At 55.6% G+C, this 23,964-nt stretch overlaps 1 protein-coding gene across 5 annotated transcripts in view; it reads right to left on the bottom strand.

Moving 5' to 3' along the window:
• The window catches only part of IGSF3 (immunoglobulin superfamily member 3), a 94,170-nt gene that overhangs the window by 11,274 nt on the left and 58,932 nt on the right, over positions 1-23,964 (bottom strand). For 3 of the 5 annotated variants that reach the window (XR_005081094.2, XM_037135101.2, XM_053656068.1), the window contains exons 5-9: positions 22,401-22,790; positions 20,976-21,035; positions 18,176-18,577; positions 14,568-14,972; positions 3,129-3,539 (exon numbers count right to left, since the gene is read on the bottom strand). Coding sequence is in view for 4 of the 5 variants with exons in the window: in XM_037135101.2 (XP_036990996.2) it covers positions 3,129-3,539; positions 14,568-14,972; positions 18,176-18,577; positions 20,976-21,035; positions 22,401-22,790 (1,668 nt within the window). In the remaining variant the exon portion in view is untranslated. The remainder of the gene's footprint in view (positions 1-3,128; positions 3,540-14,567; positions 14,973-18,175; positions 18,578-20,975; positions 21,036-22,400; positions 22,791-23,964) is intronic. The other 2 variants (XM_037135102.2, XM_037135103.2) reach the window with 2 other exon arrangements.

Below are 23,964 nucleotides of genomic sequence, written 5' to 3'. Positions count from 1 at the left end.
AAAAAAATTAACAACAGAAAAATATTTTAAATAATTTATCTCCTCAAAAAGACACACACACACATCCACACACAGGTTGTCTCTGGGTTGAGAGATTATTTTCTTCTTTGTGCTTTTGTATTTGCCGAAAGCTCTGAAGTGTATTCTTTCTCAACAGAAAAACGGGGGGGGGGGGGGGGGGGGAGAACAAGCAGTAGGGAGAAAAAACAAAAAAAAAGGAAAGCATACAAACCAAAAGTCCCAACAGAGGAGGGGGAAGGCGTTGCTTTAATCAGAGGGCTGAGTGCTGCGGGCCTTCTGCACAGGACGCCGCTCAGTGCGTGTGGACAGAACCCTCTCGCCCTCCTGCACCCGCCCCTGTCTGCCTGGTCGGAGTCCACCTGCTAGATGGGGAACCCCCTTCATAAGTTTAGGGCCCAACGAGAATCTCTCGGTTTTGGCACAAACGAGAAAGGAGAAAGGATGGACGGTGACGAAGAGGAACCTGGGAGGGCAGGGACTGTGTTCTCAGGAGGGAATGTGACCTCGACTGAGAAGAGGAGAGAGCGACTGAAACCTGAAAGACGTGCGTGGGCAGAGTGGCAACCGTCCCGTGAAAGCCCCCGGGACTGGCCTGCAGGCAGGGTGCGGGGCACGGGAACCCCCACAGGGTGCGCTCAGACCAGAGCCTTTCTCGCGCCAGCAGAAGGGGGGGCGTGAAATGTCACTGGAGGCCAGCGAGGGCAGGGCGGCTTTAGGGATACAAGATCCGAGGAAAAGCAGGGGACCCTGTGTTCGGCATGTGCTGGGCCAGGCCAGGCCACATCTGGACTTTACATCTGGTTCCATTTGCTTCCTGAACAGGAAGCTTACTGAGGCCACCTGGGGGACAACAAGTCATGGGGGCAGAATGGTGACGAAAACAAAGCACCTGGGCTCCCTCTGGGAGCCTCCGTCTAGTGGGGGAGACAGACCACAGATACAGAAGTAAGGAAAAATGATACATAGTAACTGACCTACATGAACTTCCGGAAGTACGAACAGGAGAAATGCTCGTGATTACCTGCATGTGAGGAGCTAACTAAACAGAATACCACGTGGTGTTACGCACTATGACGGGATGGGAATGGGACAGAGAGTGACTAGAATGCTGTTTTAGTTAACAAGAGCTAGGAACAGCTCTCTGGGGAAGAATGAGATAAACGAGTGTCTGTGGTCAACATATTCCAGGCTAAGAGAACAGTCAAAGGCCCTGGGGTGTTCAAGGAAAGCATCCATTCATTCCTCGTTCAACCAATATTTGTTAAGGGGCCATACGGCAGTGGCCAAAGATACAAAGCCACATCCCTGTCCTCGAAGTGCCACAGTATAGTGGGGAGAAAATGCAAGCACAACATCATTATGCTGTGTGTTTTATAAGAAACCCCTGGTGATACGGGAGCTATCAGGGAAGGCTTCCTGGAGGTGGTGCTGAATGAAGTCTTGGGAATGGGGAGTAGACAGGGGAGAAGCAAGAAAGGGGCATTTCAGGCAGCGATGGCAGTGTAAGCAAAAGCATGGAGATGGGACTGAGGCTGGCAAAGCAGCACCTCACTGCCCTTCCAGAGGGACGGGCGGTGACGACAAATTGTAGAGCAGGCAGGAATGAGGATGGAGAGGGAGCTTAGGGCCACGTTCCGTGAGAAGTTCAAGAGCTTTGTTAACAAGGAGAAGGAGAGGCTGACAGGGCACGCAGAGCTCCCGTCACAGGTAGTCACGTGTCGTTAAGGGCAGGGATACAGTCTGAGAAGTGTCCCCAGGTGGTTTTGTTATTGCGTGCACACCTCGATGGCCCAGCCTCCTGCACACCTCGGCCGCATGTTACTGTACTTAATCCCATGGGCGACGCTAAGACACCGCTGAGTGTGTGTGTGTCTAAACATGGAGAAGCACAGTAAAAACGAAAGGCAGAACGCGGTGCACCTGTGTGGGCGCGCACCGTGATGGAGCTCGCAGGACTGGAAGCTGCTCCGGGTGAGGCGGCGAGCGGGTGGGCCTGGGCGTTCCTGCGTGGGACTGCGGACGTCACCAGCTCTCTCCACGAGCCCTCCCCCAGTGCCTCCCAGCAGGGCCAGAACCAGAACCCCGAAGCTGTCCGTGCCGTTCCCTGAACAGAGATGTGGCCTGGACTCGGAAATAGAGGAGAAAACGGCTGGGAAAGGTGTGGGTCTCCCTGAGAGTGAGGGTCAGGAGGGGGTGAGAGGTGGCTGGGGGTCAGAAGGAATAAGAACTCAGTAGCACTGTGGGCACAGCGGCTGGCTGATGGGGATGTGACCTGCGCTCTCAAAATCAGGGTGCTGTGAGCAAGAGGGAACCTATGCCAAGCCCCACAGAAATTGCTCCTGTTACAGAAAAAGATCCCCCTGACCACATATCCTTGCATTTCTTACAGGAAATTCAGCTCCATTTTGGGGCCCCGTCACAGGCTGGTCCTCTGTATGTTAAAACGCTGTTACGGGTGCATGACTGGATCGGAAAAACCGTGACCCAGACCCCCCTCCTGGGTTGTTCTAGGAGCAGGTCTGAAGCCCGAAAGTGAGATTATGGGGAGCAGGACTTGGTGCCCCAAGTGGAACTGAGTCCTGGGGTGCGGTGCACTCTCCCACCGTGGGGCACCCAGTCGAGAGCATGTGTCACCTGCCGGGCTGCACCCACGGGGGCTGAAGGGGCCGGTGGTGACTCAGTCTGGAGACAGGATGCATTCACTCTGGGCCAGGGATGGGGGTACAGAAGAAAGGGGAGCAGATGTGGGGCAGCAGAACACGCCCTCCAGGCAGGAATCCTGGGTTTAGAGCCGCCGCCAGCCCAAGATCCAGGGTGCGAACTGCAAACCCGAAAGGGGGTCAGGCACGCCAGATTTCTGCCCGGCCACTTCCTGCTGACCACAGCATCCCGTAGGCCTCTCCCTGGTGAAGACGCGATTCACGCAGCAGAGTCGAGGATGGCAAGTTTGCAGTCAGTGCCGGGACCCCTGACAGACGAAGTGGGCGGCTCACAGCGCAGGAACGCCAGGGTCTGTGTGCTGCGCCCAGCAGTGTGGACCCCACAGAGGCCCCTGTGAACGGCTAAACTAAACCCGCCAGCTGGGATGGCCGCGCTCCTGTGCTCACCTGGCTGCTTCACCGTCACCTCTGTGCGCCCCGAAACCTCCTCTGCCAGCTTGTACCAAGCATAGTTGGGGCTCAGCAGCCACTCCTCCACGTGGCAGTAGTAGCTGCCACTGTCGCTGACCTCGGCTCTCTGGACGGTGAGGCTGAACAGGCCGCCGGCCGCGTGCCTCTCGAACTGCAGCCTGGCCCTCAGGCCCTCCTCCTCCGCGTAGGTGCCGTACTCAAAGGCGGAGTTGTGCGTGGTTTTGAGGATGAGCTTGCCGTCGGCGTCCGAGGGCTTGTGGACGTACCAGAGCACCGCGAAGTGGGAGTTCTGGCTGGTCTGCGACTTGACGGAGCAGTTCAGCTGGATGGGCCTGTTCTCCACCAGCGTCAGGGTCCTCTTGGATTTGCTCACCTGCAGCTTCGTCACTGCAGAGGAAAGGGGGCCGTTCAGCAAGATGGTCGCACACCCCTGGACACACAGCCCGTCCCAAACCTCTCACCTCCGGGCTCCCAGCCCGGTTTTGCCCCGCACGTTTCCCAGAGGACAGGAAGGGGCTGGCTTCCTCCAAAGCAAGGGCTTGGTGAGAGGACGGCTGCATGTGGCTGGCTTCACCCACAACATCCCTCCCTGTGCCTGCCCCTTGCCCGCCCCTGCTTAGGCCCTCACCAACTCTCCCTGCCTCCTGGCTGCTCCCCTGCCTCCTCCGGCCTCCAGGGAGATCCAGCTAAAGCACGAATCTGCCCACTTCATTTCCCTGCTTGAACAGTCTAATGGTTCCCAGTTGCTTTTAGGTTGTACAGAAAAACCATTCCTCTTCACGGCACAAAGTTCTTCCAGGAGCGGTCTAAACTCATCTCCCAGAACTCGCTCCTCAGGCCCCACACCCCATGCAGTTTCCCCCGCTCCGAGCTCCGGTCTCTGCTCGGCTGTGCTCTCTGCCTGTCTCCTCGGCCGCCTCCTCTCCGACCCTTCTCTCCACTCAGCCAGCAGCCCCTGTCCCTCACCCCTTCCCACGGGACCCCACACGCCGCCTCTGTGCTTCCGCCCAAACCCTTGTCTCTCCTCCGTCCTGGCCTGTGAGGTCCCCAAGGACAGAGATCAAGTTTTCTCTGCAATTATTTAGAGTGCGTCCACCCCGTCCCCTCACGATGCTCAGGCGACCGTCCTGCCTGGAGGACACTGTCCTCACTGCACCCCCAGGGCTGGCTGGGCTCACGTGCCCTGGCTTTAGGAAGTGCTAGGTCAGTGCTTGCTCAGTAAGTGAGGGGGTGGGCAAGCGAAGGCCAGCCCCCAGGAGATCCATGGCCAGCAGGCGGCTAGAGGACACTGGGGTGACCATCCTGGGGGTGGGGGCAGGGGAACAGACTGAGAAGAAAGTGACAAGCAGTGAGACAGCAGAGAGACAACTCTAGCCACCCCTTTCCCCTCGCTGTCCTGCTCTAAAACCAAGAGGGCAGACTCCAGAGTGAACCCACCTGCCACCTTCTAATGAAATGCATTTTACGAAGGTAATTTGAGGTCGCATCCACTCTGTCATTATAGCACATGGCTCTGCTTCCCTCTACCCAGCATCCCCCTTCTGAAAAGGACACAGTTCGAAGTTCCTCTTAGGAAGCTAAGAGGAGGCAACAGGAAAGGCATCACTCCCCCTCCATGCCTCTTCACACTTTGCTTCTCAAGACCGAAGCGCTCACCAGCTGAGAAAGAAGCCCAGGGCAAGACCCCGACAGGGAAGGGGCACCGTGCTTCCTCCTCTGGGCCTGCCCAGAGGGGAGGCCAGGGCAGGTCTGCCTGGCTCGTCTCCTGCACCCCTGCGGGCCCGTCTCTGGGTCCAGACCGAACCCTGAGCCTGTGCGGGTCCTGCCTGGGTCTCCTCTGCCAGCGCAGGCTGCTGGCGTGCCTACAGCTGGTGTGGAAAGACAGCATCAAGGCCTGAGTCCCACGTGCCAAGGCTGCTGCTTAAGAAGCCCAGTAACTCCGGGACGAACCCTCTGAATGGCCTTGAGGGGTCAGCAAGCTGAGGCATGGCCGGATCCAACGCCCAGATCAATTACTGCAAAAGCTACTCTAAGGACACGCCCTGTAAATCAGGAGACACTCCTCACAAAGGGCTGCTGAATGCACAGACGCAGAGACCTTCCCCAGACACCGAGGATGCAGCCAGCACCCACATGAAAGAAACCCCACACCCCAGGCCCCGCCCGCTTGATTCATCTTTTCTCTGAACAAGCCCTGTCTCCTGCCTCGTCCCTTCTGGAGACACAGAGGCCTCCAGGGCACACCGAGGTCGAGGGTGGGGTTTACCAGTAAGCTCCCGAGTTCTGGAAACCCAATTCCCACCAGCTTGCCCATCCGGGTTCCTATAACACTTGAAACAACCGCCCCCTTTCATTCCCTTCCATGCCAATACACCACATGCAAATATCTCTAACAGTGCAAATGACACCACCTGAATTGTCTGGGCCTGGGCCAAAAAAACTAGGTTGTTCCTTGTAGGGCAGAAAAAGCTTTAAAATGTATTATTAATTGGGGCCAGATTATTTTTGCAACTGTTCCTAAGGAAACCTCAATTGCTATAGTAACTGCATATGTTAAACTGGAACCCTATGACTAGACTTCAATTTGGTCACATGGTCTGAGGACAAGAATCCAGGGAAATGTTTCAAAGCATTTCCATTTTTATTTTCCTTCTCCTGTCAAAATATTGTGAAGCGTTGACAAGCCTGAAAGAGAGGCATTTTTGAAATCCGGAGCATGCCTGGCGGGTGGGCGAGGGGTCAGCTCCTAGTCCACACTCTGAATTCCCTCCCTCGCCTCAAGGTCAGGGAGGACCTCTCCCGAAGCCCAGGGGAGACTGCAGGCCCCGGGACTGACTAGGAAGCACTGTCTCGTCTTGCTCTGAGCTGCCCCAGGGGGTCTGCCCCACCCCCTCCTCCTAGGGGAGCCCTGCCCTCTTAAGGTCTGCAGGTAATTTCTTCTGCAAGATTAGAACAATTCTAGTATCTACCTTACATCACAGGAGTATGTGCAGACGACAAGCAACAGTCTCTGAAAAGGGCTTAGCACAAGCCTGGTACATATTGACTCCCAATACTCTTACTGTGCCCATTTCTTTTTGGTTTCTGGGCTCAGCCCCATGTTCAAAGCACGACATTGGACTGCGCACTGTCAAGTGTCAGTGACACACGTCCCACTACAACTGCTGTCCGCAGACCTGCAGCATCGGTGTCAAGCAGTGGTGACAGCGGGGAGCTTCTCAGAAAAGCAGACTGGGAGGCGCCCTCTTCAGGTCCCCTGAACGAGAATCCGCCTTGCGTTGAACAGGATCCCAGGTGACTCCTGTGCGCTCTGAAGCCTGAGAAACCTCGGACGTGGCTGTGTTGAGCGAACGGACTCACCGAGGCTTTGCGGTTGGAGGTGAAGGGAAGACAGCTGAGGCCAGAGGCTTGATGAACCCCCACTGTGGAGCAGGGGGGCCAGGCAGAGGAGGGTGGGGTGGGGCTGGGCTGAGGCCCCTCCTGGCAGCGCATCTCTACCACTCCCGCCCAGCTGCCCCCTGTTTGAGGAAAGGGCCCTTTCCGTCTGCACCTGGAGTCTCCTCCCCAGGCCTCCAGAGGGAACATGGGGGACATGGGAGAACGCGGGGAACGGTGGGTTCTGCGTCTCTGTCACCATAGGGACCAGCGGGCTGAAGACTAGACGGAGGAGCCTGCAGCCCAGGCTGGCAGCTGCTTCCTCAGGAGACCTCCCCACCCTGTGTGTGCACAGCTCGCTCAAAACGCACTTCCTCCGTCAGTGAGGGACCCCCCGACCCTGCAACACGCTGCCTGGCGCTGGCGTCCACGTGTGTTCATCCGATACCTTCATACCCGTGTCCTCCTGCCCCAGCGTGGCCGTGCCAGGGAGGAGTCTGGGAGCCCACAGGTGGAGGACAGGGCCCGTGGGGGAGAGGACGGGCTGGGGGGGGGCTCCTTTCACTCATCTCAACTTAGCGTCTGCCTTTCTCCCAGGGCCACCGGGTCGCCTGGCCTGGGCTGAGCCCTGCCCGGACCCAAGCTCATCCCGACATCACCGCATCTCTCAGAGCCAGGACACACGACTGAGCACCACTTGGCTCTGAGGCAACGTCCTTTTCCTCCCTCTTAAAAAATTTTTAATTTTAACTTTTAAATTCTTTTCTGTATTCCTATGCACCCAGCCCCCACCCCTTCGACAACCAACAGCTTGTTCTTTATAGCTAATGTGTTTCTGCTTTATTCTGTTGATACTTTTTTTAAGGTTCCGCATGTAAGGGACATCAACAGTATTTGTCTTTCCCTGTCTGACTTAGGACATGTCCCTTTGCATAATATTCTCTGGGTCCATCCGCGTTATTGAATGGCAAGATTCCGTGCCTTCCTGTGGCTGAGTCCCACTGCACTGCACACACAGACCACATCTTCTTGCCTCCATGCATCCATCAGTGGGCACTTGGGCTGCGTTTCTATCCCGGCTCTTGTAAATAATAACGCAATGAACACAGGGCTACAGATCAGTGTTTTTGTCTTCTCTGGGGGAATACCCAGCAGGGGGCTTGCTGGGCCGAACGGCAGCCCCCACCCTGCCTGCACTGACGTACAACCTCGCTGACCGCCTGCGGGGTCCCCGCTCCCCCTGGCCCACACTTGTTATGCACTGATTGACTCAGGACGGTAATTTTCCGAAGGCCTCTTCTTTCCTACTAAGTGACGTGCATCCGAAGGGCAGGGACTGCGACCCAAGCGCATGCTAATCAATTTAATAAATGAATGACTGAATAAATGCATGACTGATGTTTTCTGGGAGGTACGGGAATGTAGAGGAAAGGCATTCAATCCCGACTGTGACGGCAGGGAGAGACCTTTTCACAAAGGAGGTGACTTCTGAGCTGGGCCCTGAAAAACAGATTGAGTAGGTGGGCCCTGGGCGGAGGGGGAGACGGCAGGGGCACCCCGGAGAGAGGGGCAGGCGAGCCAAGGTGAGGCCTTCTGTGAACGCCGTATTCGGGGTGCAGCAAGTGGCCACGTGCAGGAGGTGCAGTTAGGAAGGGGCGCCTCTGCCAGACTGCCAGGGGCCCAGTGTGCATTCGGGGTCTGGCTGCCTGTGCCTCTCAGGGAGCCACCCCGGGCCCCCGCAGCACTGCTGTCCCTGGGGACTTACAGTCCTGCAGCTGGGGCACCTCCCTCAGCCCCCTGCTCTGCTTCCTCCCCAGGATCACGCCCTATTTACAGCCCTAATCATCTCTTTTCAGACCTTACACTTGGCCTGAGTCCAAGTGTCTTGGCCTCCAGCCTCAGCCTCCGCCTGGAGGGGCTTCTGAAGCTGCGAACAGGAGCCTGCCACTCCCAGCTCAGAGCCACGGGTGTGGGCAGTCTTCTGTCACCAGGAATGCAGCGCACCATCCGAGACGCCTCCTTGCAGCAAACCTCCGCTCCGTGTCCCGCGTGACTTGCCAGTGACACTCTCAGGGGTGAGAGCTCTCGCCCAGGACCTGCTTCCACTTTACTATCAGCACAATGCCTTATTTCCGGCGCAGTTTTACCACCTGTCAGGTAGATCAAGGGAGGGTTCTCTCTGCTTTGTTCAGCACCGTCGCAAGAGTCGCTCAGCATTTCCCCAACCGAAGGGCAGCGCTGCCTGGGGAGGCGCGGCTGACGCGGTCCGTGACGTCGCTGACGCTGCCCGTGACGTCGCTGACGCTGCCCGTGACGTAGGGACAGACGGGCAGCGCCTCTGCCCAGCTGCTGCCCCCTCAGTCCTGCGCCTCCTAATGTGTGCCCCCGAGCACCGACAGGTTAAGGCCTGCCATTGTTTTATCATGAACTGCTTTCTAAAAAATTCCTCCTTTATGCCACAATTAGCACATTGTAACAATCTGTAAAGGTTGTGTGAGTAGAAATGTTAGCCTGCCTATGAATTTCATTTTAGAGTAGTAAAGGGACTGTTACAAATTGTTATTAAAAGGATTGTATAATTTAAGTATGACATAAAGTCCTAACTGCTCAGTTTAGAATACTCATATTTAACAAACTTACACAACCCTAGGTGCAGAGCAGTATTCTAAACGCTTTATAAGTATTAACCAGTTGGTTTTCACCAGTCCTATGAAGTAAATATCGATATGACCAGTTTTATAAAAAACACTTGCCCAAGGTCACACCACCAATAGGTGGCAGAGTGAATGCAAACACAGGCTGGTCTGTCCTTGCTTTTCCCCTTCACCTGTGGTGACCCTGGTGGCCCTGCATGCTTCCCAGTCCCAAGGGGGCTCCCCTGGCCCTTGGCCACCTCCTGGGGGGACCCCTCCCCACCCACGTGCTTCGGTCAAGCAGGCTGCACGTTCTCTACCCATATTAAACTCCTTCCCTGTACCCCCCTCCCGCCCACGCAAGCCCATTTGCCTTGCAGGCCTTTGGCCCACACCTGAGGCGGGCTCCACGGCCCCCCGAAAACTCTTCCCTGCGCTTCTCTCCTCCCAGGACAGCCCAGGAGGCAGACCCGGGTCACGCCCACCACTGCAGCCCAGCACCCAGCAGGGAAACCGGCGCGCAGTAGGTACTCAAACACGCTTGCAGAAGGCACTGGGGGGAAGAAGCGAGGACAAAGTAACAGAGGTCTGCGAAGTAGAAACAGCTTATCAGGAGTGACCTGGACGCACCCCGTCTGCCTTACCTGTCTGCAGACAGAGAGGACCCTGGCTCACTCGCACCAAGTGGGGTCACCAGGACACGGAGGCCCGAGGCGGCGGGAGGCCGGGGCCCCTCCGGGGCTCTTGCCCTCATGCCCCTCCACCTCTGAGCACCCAGCAGGCAGAAGTCACATGCACTTGGGTAGAAGAAGAACCCCAGGCTTTCTGAAAGAAAGCTGGAGCTAATCCCTCCGAAGGCTGAGGCAGCGTGTCACCTGCTAGACTGTGTGACAAGGAAAGCCACTGTCACATGCCCTGGACTCGCTGAAATCAGAGAGAAAGCCCTCGGCACTCTGCGTCTGCTGGGTCAGCACTCAGAAACTGGAGAAAACAGATTTGGAAGCATCCAGAGGGTATTAAATATTCATCCTGACTGCCCATCAGTGAAATCCCAGCAGAATACATCCCCTGACAAGTCGGCTTTCTAGACAGGGGCCGTCCTCCTGGAGGCCTGTTTATTGCTTTGTCAATTTTCCTGTGCAATATTTAGTAGCCAGGCCAAGGTGTGGTCGTAAGCCTCGGAGAACGGTGCTCACATGGCCCCACTGCTTCTGTATTTAGGAATATGTACTCGGACACTGCTTTGGTGCTAAAGAAAATCAGAAGGAAGCAAAATGTTGCTTCAAAATTCAAAGAGATAAGAATTAAGAGGTAAGAATTGACTATGTGGAACTGGCTTACAATCTTGCCTAAATGGCCCTGGGGTCCCCCTCTGCCATCCATGGGAATAAGGCTGAGCCGCAGCCACAACAGAATGGGGATGACGGGGTTCCCCGAAGGTTTCCGCAGGGCTGTGCACGCCGACTTGGAAGCGCGCACGGAGAATGGTCGATAATGCATCCACCATAGATGGATGGTGCCATCCAGCCAGAGAGTTCGATGAATGGAAGACCTGCAGTGTGGTCAGGTGGGCAGGTGGCCCTGGCCAGGGCTGGCCTGGGGCACAGACCACATGGGGCCTTCTGGGCAGCTGGTGACAGCGGCAGTGGGAGGCGGATGAATGGGCCAGTGAGCAGGCAGTCCTCAGTTTCTATTGGACTGTTAGAACGAGAGTATTCAGCAAAATATTCTAAAAACGGGATGCGGGACAGGCAGTGGGGGACTGTCCCACAGGAGACACCAGAGGAGGGACAAGAAGCCATGTTTTGAGGGGCAAAGTGTGGAGGGGGAGGAGAAAGAAGAGAAGCCAGCCCTGGCTTTGAGCTACGGTGTCCCCAGGTCTGAGAGCCACCTTGTGGCAGAAATTAGAAGTGGTGGCGTTAGAGGAGGCACCAGTTAAACTCCTACCCTGTTGTCAGACTGTGTTTTCAGGAACCTCTATGGGTACCTTGTGACCCCAACTTAAAAAAAACAAATTTAAGTGTTTGCTAAAGGAGATCAGGAAGTCAGGGATGGTGAACCAGACAGAATAGAAATTGAAGAAAAGTCCATGGTACCAAGGAACATGGCTCCTTCCTGAGGGGAAAATAAATAACTGTCTAGAAAACACCATAATACTGTCTAATAAAATTAAGAGCTTGGACTCCGGAGCCAGACTGCCAGACAGGCAGTCTGGCTCTGACTCTCGTCTCTGCCTCTTCCTGTGGCTCATCGGATAATTTATTTAACGTTCCTGTCAATGTTTCCATCTCTGAAATGGGTGAGACAGCGCCGCCCCCCCCCCCCCCAGGCACTGCACGGGTGAGTGAGAACTAAGTAAGTTCTTACTTGCACAGCATTCGCAGTCCCCGTGGGCACACAGGAAATGCTGAACGAGTACTACTGCGTCGCTGTTACTATCACGGCCACCAGGGACTCCCCCCATCAGTCATCCACAAAGAGTGATCTCTTGCGCTGGCCAGATATGCCACGGTTGTGGGTTTGATCCCCAGTCACGGCACATACAAGAATCAATCAACGAATGCGTCAATAAGTAGAACAACAAATCAATGTTTTTCTCTCCCTCCCTTTCTCTTTCTCTCTGAAATCAATACATTTTTTAAAAATTGAAGAAGAGTGGCCTCTTCTATCAGTGAGATTGCTAATGGATGCAGGGGAATAATTTTTGATGACATGGCTTAAAAAGAGTCAAAGTCCTCAACCGCTTTTTAATAAGGCGCACCCACCTTCAAATCCCAACTTCCAACTCACTGCTTTTCCGACTTAGGCCTGAACTTCCTGAGCCCGAGTCACTCCATTTACGAAACAGCGAAGCTGCCAGGCCCTGCGCCCAGGCCCGCAGGGAAGATGAAGAGAGATCACCCCCCACAGAACTCGTCCAACACGGTCCGGGCACAGCGCCAGCAGTATTCTTCCACCTCTGTGTCCCCCAAATAAAAGCTCCTGTACCAACCAGAGTGTGTGGGAAACAGCAACAACGAACATGAAGCTCTTTGGAAAATATTAAGTGCTAAAGCATCAATATTTAATCAAGGAGAGACAGTAACACTTAAGGGATGCACTCTCCGGGTGCCTCGGCCCCTCCCTGGAGGGCGCGGCCTCAGCTCAAGTGCATTACTGGGCACTGCTGGGTGCAGGCCTCCCAAGGAGCCGCCCGGCAGGACTGCACCGCAGATCCTTCCTGTGCAGTGAAGACACAGAGCGGCCAACTCGGCCTGAGCCACACCGGACACAGAGCAGGTCCTCACTCTCCAGCTGCCTTTTCCACGCAGGAGGCAATACGATGGGCTAATGGGAACTGGAGACATGGGGACGTCTGAGAGACCTGGGCTCCCACCTCGGGTCCGGGGCCAGGCTCCCACCCACCGAGCTGGCTTGCCACTGTCAAGGTCACCAAACACCTGGGGAAATTTCCAAACACCAGTGGAAATACAAAGGTCTCCGTCACCTCACAGGTGGACGAGTTGAAAGAGAAAACATAAGCACCGAGCACAAAGCCTGGCCCCTCGGGGCACCGAACGCGTTTCTGTTCCTTGTCTTTCCCAGTACGCCACCAACTGATCAGAATCGAAACAACTTGAACCTTCCATAAATTAATTCCTCATTGTTCCCTGACGAGCTCCAGTCCTAGATTCCAAGAAGCCACAGAAACAAGAAATATTAGAGATTATTGCAAAAAAGGCAATGCCAGGCAAGGTCCGGGGGTCGGCGCTTCCTCTGCCTTCTAGGGCTGCAGCGCCACGCGACAGGCGCCACTGCTCACTGCGCCGACCTTGAGGGCGGGAGGAGGCCACAACAGGTGCAATGACGACCTTGAAGTTCTACTCAGGAAGGCTCGCAAGTGCGTCCCTGGGCACTTCCTGCCACGAGGGCTCCCAGGAAATGAGGTCTCCGTCTAGCTCTCCGTTACCCTGGAAATCCGCTGAAGCAGAACGGCTCTTCCCGAGCATCCTGTCGTCCAGGTTTAGACTCTAACTGGCTAAGGAACGGTCCCCTTTACTTACACAGCTTGATTGTCCCAGACTCTGGGACAGAGGAGGACTCCTTAGGGGGACAGAAGAGGCGAAGGGTGGACTGGGACGTGCCCACCCTCTACCCTGGCACTGCTGAAAACAACAATGACCGTCTGAAGCTGGGCTGGACGCTGACCATGGGTGGGCGCGTAAAGAAGACGCCTTTTCGCGCGGTGTTGAAGCCATCTTCGCAAAGTGGGTGTGTCAGAGTCAGGAAAAAGTCTCGCAAAGCTGCTTCCTGTCCAACCCACTCTGTCCACCATGTGGGTGGACGCCTGCACTCTCCTGTTCCAGGGCCGGGGCGGGGGTGGGGGGAGGGGACCAGGGCCTGGGCCCCCCTCGCCAGGCTCCCAACGGAGCAGCAGGGCAGGCAGACCCGAGGAAGCCACGGTGGCGACACGCACCTGCCCACTCCCATGTTAGGGGAAGGGCCTGCGGAAGGTGAGAGTATGTGCAGAAACCACCCCCCCACTGGGCTCCCCAAGTTAGTGCCTCCTCACCAGCTGCTGTAAGAGGCACCCCGCCCCATGGGAAAAGGAAGCTCCAACCTGGCACACAAGGACAGGGCTGGGCCAGGAAACCAGCACAGGAAAGGCAGCGAGGGCTCAAACCCCAGCTCCACCTCTCATCGGCTTTGTGACACTGTGCCAGCCGGCCTTTCCTGGTGACAGCAAAATTCTAGTGAAATGACCACCCTCGGCACCTAGCACAAAGCGGAGTCTCAGTATGGGACCAAGTTAGGGGACCTCGGCGAGGTCCCCCTTCCCTCTCCCCTCCGAGGGTCCTGCTTGCACACTGTGGACAACGGTACCCTGTTCGCGTCAATATTGCAGGGGTTATAGGAGACGACATTGAGACAGAGCTTCTTGCAAAACAGTCGGTCTGGACACTTTCCCAAATGCCGGTGCCTCAGAACACACACCCAGCCAGGGAGCTGCTCTGGGTTAAGGAAATCTGAGTGGACGGACTGGATTTGTTTGGAAAGGAAAGAGATGACATGAGGCATTTGGGACAATTGGGAAACAGTCAGCGATGCCCTGCAATCGTCAGTGGCCTTGTTCTTAGGAGACCACTCAAGTGTCCAGGAGGGAGTGCCCCGATGTCACCGACGTGTCCTCGGATGTTTCCAAAACAACAGTGACTAAGTAACCCCAGAAAACAAACGGGAGACGTTAGCAACTGGCCACGAAGAAAAGGAAAAACAATTCTGTCAACTTCCCACAGGTTTGAATTCCTCCACATCAGACGTCGGGAAGCCGCAGCGGCCACGCCGAGGGCTCAGTGTGTGTGTGTGTGTGTGTGTGCACCTGCCGCTCCCTCCCCGCCTGTCGCGTCGCCCGGCGCAAGCCGCTCACCTGGCTGCAGCACCCGGATCTCCAGCAGGTTGGAGGTCCTCTCGGCCAGCCGCGTCCAGGAGCTGTTGTAGTTCTGCCGCCACAGCTCCGCCACACACTGGTACTTGCCCGCCTCCGTGTCACTGGCTCGGCTGATGCTCAGGCGGACGTTGTTGCTGGACTCGGCCTTCTCGATGGCCGTTCGGGTTCGGAAGCTGGAGGACCTGTCCCCCCACTGAACCCCTCCGTCCCGGGTGAAGGTCACCAGGTCATGGAACTCGACGGTGCCCACCGGCTGGAACCGCCAGGTCACCGACACGGGGACCCGGGCTGGGTAGTGGGGCTTGATGATGCACTGCAGGTCGAAGGAGTCACTGTAGGTCACGCCCGGCGTGCGGGAGATGGCCGTGACCGCGAAGCCCGTTTCTGGAGAGAGAGCAGAGGGGCTCAAGCCAGGGGAGTCACTTGGCTTCCTCAGGGCGGTGCAGCGTGGCGAGGGGGCCCCTGGCAAGAGCTGGTGGGTAGAGCAAAGGCTCGGGGATCCGTTCTAGTGCCCAGGCCAGGACCCCACAGCAGGAGGCCGGGCAGTCCTTCCCGGGCAGCACTGCCAACCCCTCCCTGATGGAAGCCTCCCAATGGCCTCACGATGGCCGTTTGGGTCCGGAAGCTGGAGGGCCCGTATCGATTCGCAGTCCCTCAGTTCCTTTGGCAGAACCACTCCTAGAAATCTCGGGATTCTGGGCTAATGCAGGACAAAAAAGCCCCAAAGCTGTTCCCTTCATCCCCTGCAGAATGACCGCATCACCCCAGCCCCAAGGCCTCCTCTGCCTGGCCCACCGGTGCATCAGTTCTGGAGAAGGGGGACAGGACAGGTGGAGGGGGTGTCCCGTGTCACCTCCCCTCCCACTTTCCTTGTGCAATCCGGGGAAGCGGGGCAGTGAGGGGCCCACAGCAGGAGGCAGAGATCTCCAGCGGGTGGGGCCTGGGCGGGCTGAGCCTCTCCACGTTCCCCACAGAACGAGAAACAGCCTGGCCCTCAGTATGGGCCCTGAACTACACCCCCTCCGGCCTTGAACTACACCTTCACGTGCACACAGTGGCGATGACCACACAGCCGAGTGGTCACTATTTACCAGGCACCGTCATTGTGCCAGGAGTGGTGCCAACTGCTCTGCTTCGCCAACACGTCACTGAACCCTCGGAACGACCTCGGGGACGGGCAGGCCAATCACCCCTCTTTACAGGTGAGGACACTGAGGCACAGAGCGGTTCACTAAGTTGCCCACTGTTGGGCCGCCCATTGTACCAGCAGCGTCAGGCTACACATCTGCTGATTCCAGGGACCTGATCAGGCTGTGTGTCCCGTGGGAAGCCTGAGGCAAGGGTTAAAGGCGTAGACCTCGGAGCCGCTGCCCAACTCTAACCCTTCCTAGCTGTGTGACACTGAGCAGGTTACTTAACTTCTCTCTGCCTCCATTCCCCTATCTGTAAAATGGGCCCATGCCAAGATTAGAGGAGTTTGCATTTGTAAAAGACTTGGGATAGTTCCTGACACACAATATAAATGACATTTAAACAAATATATACTTCACTGAGCACAGAGCTTAGTGCACAGAGCCATAAAGGAAAGGACTTTGAATTCTGGAGCTGAAAGACTCCAGACAGAAGGAACCTATCGGCTTTATGTGGGGAGGCTGAGTCAGCAAACAGGAAGGCATGACTTGCTAAAGGCTATGGGTCTTCCATTTAGATTTCACGAGCTGTCTTTATGTTTCCCAGTTTTTAAAAAGATAATGTACAGAGGCCCGCCCTCAAACAGGAAACGCTGAGATGGTCACTTGTGCCCTGTGGGCAGAATACGCTGTCCCAAGGATGGTGGGGCACAGGGCCTCGACTCCCAGAGGGGAGGGGGCGTCTGACTGTCCTGGCCCGGCACGGGCACACGGCACGGTCACAGCTCACGGAGCGCCCGAGTTGTCCTAAGTGAACAGGCCTGTGGCCCAGGTGTGGCTGGAGACTGTATCTACCTAATACTTCCCCTGGGCACCGGTCCCGTCACCTCCCTGTGGAGAGGGGACCCATTTCTCGGTTGCACGGATATGAAAATCTGTGTGCCACTGTTTACTGTAGGCTGAAAAGGTGACCTCACTCCAGGGTGACCTCCTGTTTTCTCCCATTCCACGCCCTTGGGCCACTACGGTGATGGCTCTGGCCAGAAGTGCCCCATGGGGGGAGTCCAGGTGAGCAGGACCAGCCCCCGGGATCCCAGGGCCCCTGGCCGTGGGAACTACGTGTCGAGTACGAAAACATTCAGGGGATAACCTGAAACCATGAAATCACTTCCCGAGAAATGGTCCCAACCACCTCTAACCACCGCTCAGAAATCCCTAACCTCACAGGGTGGGAAACGACCCCTTTCCTGCCAGGTCCCACTTCCATGGGGACACGCAGGGACTGAGCTGATCAGGAAACGCCACACTGGGTGAAGCTTCTAGAGACAGAAATCTGAACTGTGTGGTTACTGCAGAAAGCAGGTCCATCTTGGGGATTAAGCTTTTTAGGAGGTAAATGCCATTCCAGGCTGGGGGTCTTGTGGCAATGGAGGTCTCTGTGGGGGGCAAAAACCACTCAGGGCTGTGGCCAGTTTAACAGCAAAAGCAGCCCCACCCTTGGGGAAGGAGGGGACATGGTCCCAAGGAGGGAACACAAAGTCACGAGGACAAGTGACGTCAGAGTCTCCCGAGGAGCAGAAGGCCTAACAGGACGAGATACCTTCCCAGCGGAAGATCAGGTACCTTTTAGAATGTAACACACTGACTGCATTAGGCAGATACACGTTGATGGAGCCTCTTTAAGTACCCCCTGAGAAACAAATCTAATATTCTTCGGTTTTAGCAAATCTCAAGGTATCTTTAATTTCCTGCTAACGAGGAGATAGCTTTCTTAAGGAGGGGCCTTAGAGAGAAGAACAACAAAACACGGGCTTTGAAAAAAAAATTAAGACAGATTGCTGGTTCCTGGGTCCGAGCTGTGGGTCTGTTATTTAAAAGCTGCAGCCCCAAGCAGGTGAGCTTATGGGCCTCACTCGGTGTCCTGTAAAGTGAAAGGCCTACCTCTCGGCTAGGTGCTCAGTCTCAGCCAGGAACATGGTGAACGCTAAGTAAATGGCTACAGGTGATCCTCTACCCCTTCCTGCCCCGCTCTGAGCTTCTCAGGAGGGTTCCTCCCCGGGCAGCAGGCAGGAGACCCCGGAGGGGCAGGAGAGAGCAGCTTTGTGGCTTTGTTTCTGCCCTTCAGGCCGGTTGTGAAGACGGCCGCTTTCCACAACCCGGGCTGCCATTTCCGGCTGAGTGGCCTCCCTCCTCTGGCCAGACTTCTTCTACCTTCACTCCCACCCCGCAGACCCATGGGTGCTAACAGCTCCCAGTGTCAGGGGTCTCCAGGGGCCCACCACGCCCTGCTGGCTCCTTCAACCTCGCCCGCACTTCCATAGAGCGTTCCTTCCAGTAACCCTTTGAAGATGCCTCTATTTCCTGGCGGGACTCTGAGTGACAAAAGTCAGGGTGAGGTTCTTGACTTGGGAGCAGCCTCCCCAGCAGTCCCGGTGAAAGACTCGGACATTTACTTACCGAGAGCCGTGATGGAGATGGGGGTGCTGGCCCGACGCTCCCCCACGACCTGCCACTCGCCGTCCACTGCCCGCACCCACTCGGTCACGTGGCATTCGTACTGGCCCTCGTCCTCCTTCCTGCTGTTGAAGATGCCCAGGCTAAAGGAGTTGGGCTGCACCTGCTCCATCTGGACGCCCCCGAAGCTGCTGCGCTCCCAGTAGGATGCGCCTGGCTGCATGGTGCCATCCCGGTCCAGCCACATGATGTTGCTGCGCCGGTTCAGCCTGTCCACCAGCTGCCAGATGACAGAGAAGCGGCCCTGCGGCCTGCCCGCCGTGCGGATGCCACAGGAGAAGCGCAGGTTCTCGCCCTCTAGGACCACGCTGGCGTTGCTGGCCACCTCCACGGAAATGCTGCTCTCTGGAGACAGGGAGAGAGCACACGCTGGGGCCGTCGGGTCTCTAGGGTGCCCTCCCCACCAACACAGAAGGTAAAAGGGGGGTGGGGGCCAACGCCACCCTCAGGTGCAGTGAGCCTTGGTGGATGAAGCACTGGCCCTGGTCAGGGTCGCCCTGTGGGTTCTGGGCACTGCCCCCCTGAGCCTGGCTCTGATGACCTAGGAGGCCCCGTGCAGGGCACAGAGGACAAGGATGCTGAGCGTCTGAGGCTGGGGCTGAATCAGAACCTGAGTGATGGATTCAGCACAGCGCAGCGGTGCTGGGGGCACAGAGCAATTAACCCATCAGGTGATCTGCTCAGTGGGGCTCAAGGGTTTTCAACTTGGATTTGTATTAAGTTAAATCACTAAAAAACTCTACTCCCACCACTCAGTGTCACAGCCGTCAAATAAACGCTGACACCCAGAGCGTGCCATCTGAGTCCTTCGGGACAACATTAGGGAGCAGAAAACAAACGACAGGGAGTGTTTGGAAGACGTCGTGTGCTGGGGTGAGGACACTGTCGGGCACAGACCGTCTAGTTTCACAGGGGGTGTGGGGAACGAGCTTTCGCCCTTTCGTTAGCACCGAGGAACAGACCTAAGCCACTGGGGTCCCACTGCCCTTGACCTCGAAACACTGGGCCAGTCAACACTGGGGTGAAAATCCGACGGCCTTTGCTCCTCTGCCACCCACTCAGCCATGCAAACTCACTCAACCAAATTATTTAAACTCTACGTGCCTTTGTGCATAAAATGTGGAGTGTGTTATCTCGCATCATTTTTTAAAGATTAAAAAAATAGATGAGACATGTACACGAATCACCTGGAACATACTGAGTTTTCAAAAATTGGTCACCACGATCATGGCCAATTTTACCATTGCCAATAACTCTTTGCTTCTGTAAACATCACGGACATTCTAATCTATCTCAATCATGAGTAAAACATTGAGTAAAGTTATGTATTTTAAGTTCAAAAAGCCATACTAAGTACAAAAGAACCCAGGGTTCCATTATTGCGTGCACAGACACAATAATGTTGAATCAGTCGGTGAAATTAAAAGGAAAAAAAAGTGGCAAGAACCCAGTGGCAAGAACCCAGGGTTCATTATTGCGTCCACAGACACAATAATGTTGGATCAGTGGGTGAAATCAAGTCCCGACCAGAGGCACACCGATCACCGCGGGGCGGCACGCCCATGACCGCGCCCTGGACTCGGTCTTCTCCCCAGTGGCCCCCCACAGGCAGACACAGGTGCAGGTGAGCACGGGTCCCCTGCGTGAATTCTAGGTTTGGTGAGTACACCTGCTCCTCAGTCCGGATTGGCTTGTTTTATAAGGAAAAACAAACAAACAAAAAACCAAAAACGTCTGCACAAGGCGAAGGTTCCCAGGAGGGCAACCTCCAGAGCCGCGCCACGAGGGTTCATGGGGGCGATCAGGCTCCTGCTGAGCCGGCATCGATAGCGTCAGCAACTAAACACGAGGGTCTGGAGACCGCCTGGGCTCTAGGTCTGTGACCACGGGTTCCCACCTGACCCTAGCCAAGCTTTAAAGTCTCCTGTGCAAAGTGGAGATTGATACTAATACTACCTACCTCGCAGGGTCATGGCACTGAGGGGATGAGGTCATTGTTTTTCATCTCATCATTAACAGTAAAAATATTCCTCTTGAGATTAAAGACTCATCCCCAGTGTTATCAACTCTAAATGAGGAATTAAAAGGGTAACGAATCCTTCGCTGGCCTTAATCAGAGGAAGGACCTGCAGGGTGTCCCTCCCGCCCCCTACTGGCAGCCAGTGGGCTCTTGTGTAAGCCCTGGCTTGTTGTGGGGGCTGCTGTTTGGTGCTCTGTTGCTCTAGGAGACTGGAAAATGGCACCGTCAGAACGTGGGGCTGTGAGAAAACAAACCCTTCCAGCAGCCCAGGCAAAGGTGGACGTTGCCCGCTGAGGCTATTTACAAGTGTTCCTTGGGCTGAGAAGAGGCAGCTGACAATGTACAACACCCTGGGTTAAGTGCAAACCAGGAGAGAACTAAGGAGACTCTGAGTGTGTGTCCACGAAGGAGCTCTCAGATCAGGAGGTGGGGGATGTAGCACAGGCCAAGCGCAGAGCAGTGAACGTGGAGTTAGAAGCAAACATTTCTGATGCAACGCAAGCTCAGCCGCTGACGGAACTGGCTCGGCCGCGTCTCTGGACGGTGCTCTGGCTTCTTCCTTCACAGAACGGATATAATATTGGTCTCCACAGGGACTTGGAGGGGGGGGGAGAAGGAGCTGATAGATGCGGGAGCACTTCAGGCTCTCGGGAGGAAAAGTGCCATTAAAATCGAAGGTATTATCACCATTACCGATGTGATTGTGTTCTTTGGTAGACTTACCCAAGTGGCCTTGGGGCAGGATCTGGTGGTTCTGGGGGACTTTAACTACCCAGTCATCTGCTGGAAAAGCAATATAGCAGGCCACAGATCATCAAACAAGTTCTTGGAAGGGGTTGGGGGAAATCTCTTAGCACAAAAGATACAGGAAGTACACGGTGTGGCTGCCCTTCACTGGCTCCATACAAAACACTGAGGAATTAGTTGCAAGTTTAAAGCAGAGAGTCCCTGGTTAAAGCAGGCACTGCCAACAGGAAGACAGTCAAGAGAGTGGGCATTCAGTTCACAGTTTCCATTCCACGAATCTGCAGCAAGCACCACCCTATGTAGAGCACCATGCTGGGCATTGCAGGGGGAAAAGTCTAGTAAAGAGAATTTCAAGATAATTAGGTGTGTGTGTGTTTGTGTGTGTGTGATTTAAAAGAAAAAAGCATGAACAGAAAGTAATCCTATTGGTGAGAAAAGGAAAAAAAAGTGGCAAGAACCCTGTGTTTGTTTTCTCTCTTCGTTCTTGAACAGAACTATATAAAAAACGCAAGAGTGTAAATCAAAGTGAAAAAGGGAATCATGGCAATGGTAAGAGAAAGAACAGTTTGAGCAGCTGAGAAAAGGTTAATGGTTAGTTTGAAAACTTCACCATCTTGTTTAAACTCAGAGCATTGTAAGGTTTTTAATTCTCCTTTTACTAAAAATAGAACTGTGAGAGAAACGAGGTATTAATGAGAACGTCCTGGTTCTACGGATGATTAAACACAGGCAGACACCGGTTGTCAGTACCCCGAGGCCCGGCCGTGGCCGTGACCATGACCCACCCAGACAACGCCAGCTTCCACGGGAGCAGGGAGCCCACCTAAGCAGCCTGGGAAGCCAACTCGGCTTTAAAAGTCTTCCCGCAGGAAGATGGGAGACATCCGGGCCACTGACTTCTAAACACACAGTTTCAATAGGGAAGAGACAGTGAGGGAAATGCCAGCCCTCCTACCCTCCAAACCCAGAGAGCAAATCCTTCTGAATAATGAGCTTTATGATTTCAAATGCTCCCACAAAAGACCCACCCTCTTAAGAGGTCAAGACCAGCATCTCCCCACTTCTGAAGAAGTGGGGACTTAATTCCCACACAGGAGCCAACAGCTGTCCTGAATTCCTCCCAGCTGAGCTGAGGCTGCCAGTGCTGGGGTCTGCAGTGCAGACACAGCCCTGACGCTCTGCCCTCCTGGGGGCTTGCCAAGGGCAGGCAGGTGAGCTGGGGAAGGGGAGCGGTTAACCAGGCTTCTCTGCCAGCTTGAACCCGAGTTCCACCTGCCCTGCCCTGCCCTGCCCTGCCCTCCAGCCCAGTTTTCTTCTCTCCCCCGACCTCTCTCAGGGAAGCCAGCTGCGGGCCCAGACCAGTGGGAGGAGGTGAGGGAAGCAGCCCATCTCTCCACTTACTGATGGGGAGCACTATGATGGGGATGTTTTTGGGACGCTTGCTCTCCTTGTCGATGAATTCCCCGGTGACCGTCTTCTCTCTCTCCGTCACACGACAGTTGTATTTCCCGCTATCCTCCTGGCGGAGGTGGTAGATCTTTAGCACAAAGACACTGTCGCTCTCCTTGGCCACTCTGAGCTGTCCCTTGGCCTCCCGGTGGGCGAATTCGCTGTTGAGGATGGGCACAGCATTGGGCCCCATGCTGGCGATGAGCGAGCTGTTGAAGGCCCAGGAGACGGCGAAGTATCGGTCAGGGATGCGCTGAGCCTCCAGGATGCACCTGAACTCCACCGGCTCCCCCGCGGTGTACAGGCGCTTCTCCGTTTCCAGCCGCACGGTGAACTCCTTGTCTGAAACAGCCACAGAACCGCGCGCTCTGGGTGATGAGGACCCCAGCTTCCCAGAGTGCCTCAGCCCAGTCCCACCGCCCGAGCCTTCTTTCCAGTGCCAACTATGGGGACACGCCACCGCACTTGACCTGAGGGACAAAAACCCAGCTTCCACCCAGGTGGTAGGAGACGCCCTTGAACACCACAGAGGAAACTCAAAGCAGCCAGACCCAGATGGCCCGAAGGGCCTGCTGTCTGGCTCAAGACCAGTGGTCTCTGTCTGCAGCTTATCCCGCCCTAGATTTGACCCCCACAAGTCTATAAGGAACTCTACATACCACTGATGTGGCAGAGCACAGAGGTCTAGCCTTGACCTCTGTACCCAGAACTCCACTAAACAACATGACTGCACATGTTCTCAGCAGATACAGCAGGACTTACCTCGCTGGGATGTGTGAGACTGAAATACACAGTCTGACCCCCTAGGTGTTAGGTGCTGACCCCCCCGATCCTAATAAACTGAAAAATGATTACATTGAGGCACATTCTTCACCCCCATGTGAAATTGGAAATAAGACACAGGTAAGACCAACCCTAACAAAACCACATGGGAAAAATAAAAACGAGTGCTTTTCACAGCTCACCCCCTGCCAAACCTTAAGGTGTAGTCAAAGGTACCCATTTGCACTGAAAGCCAGCACACCTCTGAAATGGCCAACGAAGCCTCGCCCCCCTGAAGAGCTCGTGTGTAAAGTGGCAGGAGGGGCCATCGATGAAGAGCGCATCCCCGTGACGTGTCCCGGCCCCCGTGTGCTGGAGCGCGGTGACCATCACTCCTATGGGACAGTTCTCTTGTCTCACAGGCACCCACGGGGTGGGGGGTGTGGGGGGGACAGAGGAGTCAAGGGCTGGAGAAAACGCTCTGTTCTAGCAAACAGCACCAGAGAACCATGGGCAGGGGCAGCTGCAGCTGTGACCACTGCCTGAGTCCCTTCTCCTTCCAGCTCCGCTCATCTAAGGAGGACACTGGGGGCGTCACTGCAAAGGGATGTCCGAGCCCCTGTGGGCTCCAAGCGTGAAGACTGTCCCTCCTCCGGCATGGCCGGGCCTCCCCCCACCTCATGCCCCTGCCCACGTGTGCCCCCATCCCGTGCACTCTGCAAGCAAATGAAAACCCTGTTCCCCCATTCCTCTC

Source organism: Artibeus jamaicensis, unplaced genomic scaffold, assembly GCF_021234435.1.
Source record: "Artibeus jamaicensis isolate MK-2021 breed Jamaican fruit bat unplaced genomic scaffold, CSHL_Jam_final scaffold_1689, whole genome shotgun sequence".
Classification (NCBI taxonomy): domain Eukaryota; kingdom Metazoa; phylum Chordata; class Mammalia; order Chiroptera; family Phyllostomidae; genus Artibeus; species Artibeus jamaicensis.
The sequence above is the reverse complement of the archived record's forward strand: the minus strand, read 5'-3'. Positions and strand labels throughout refer to the sequence as shown.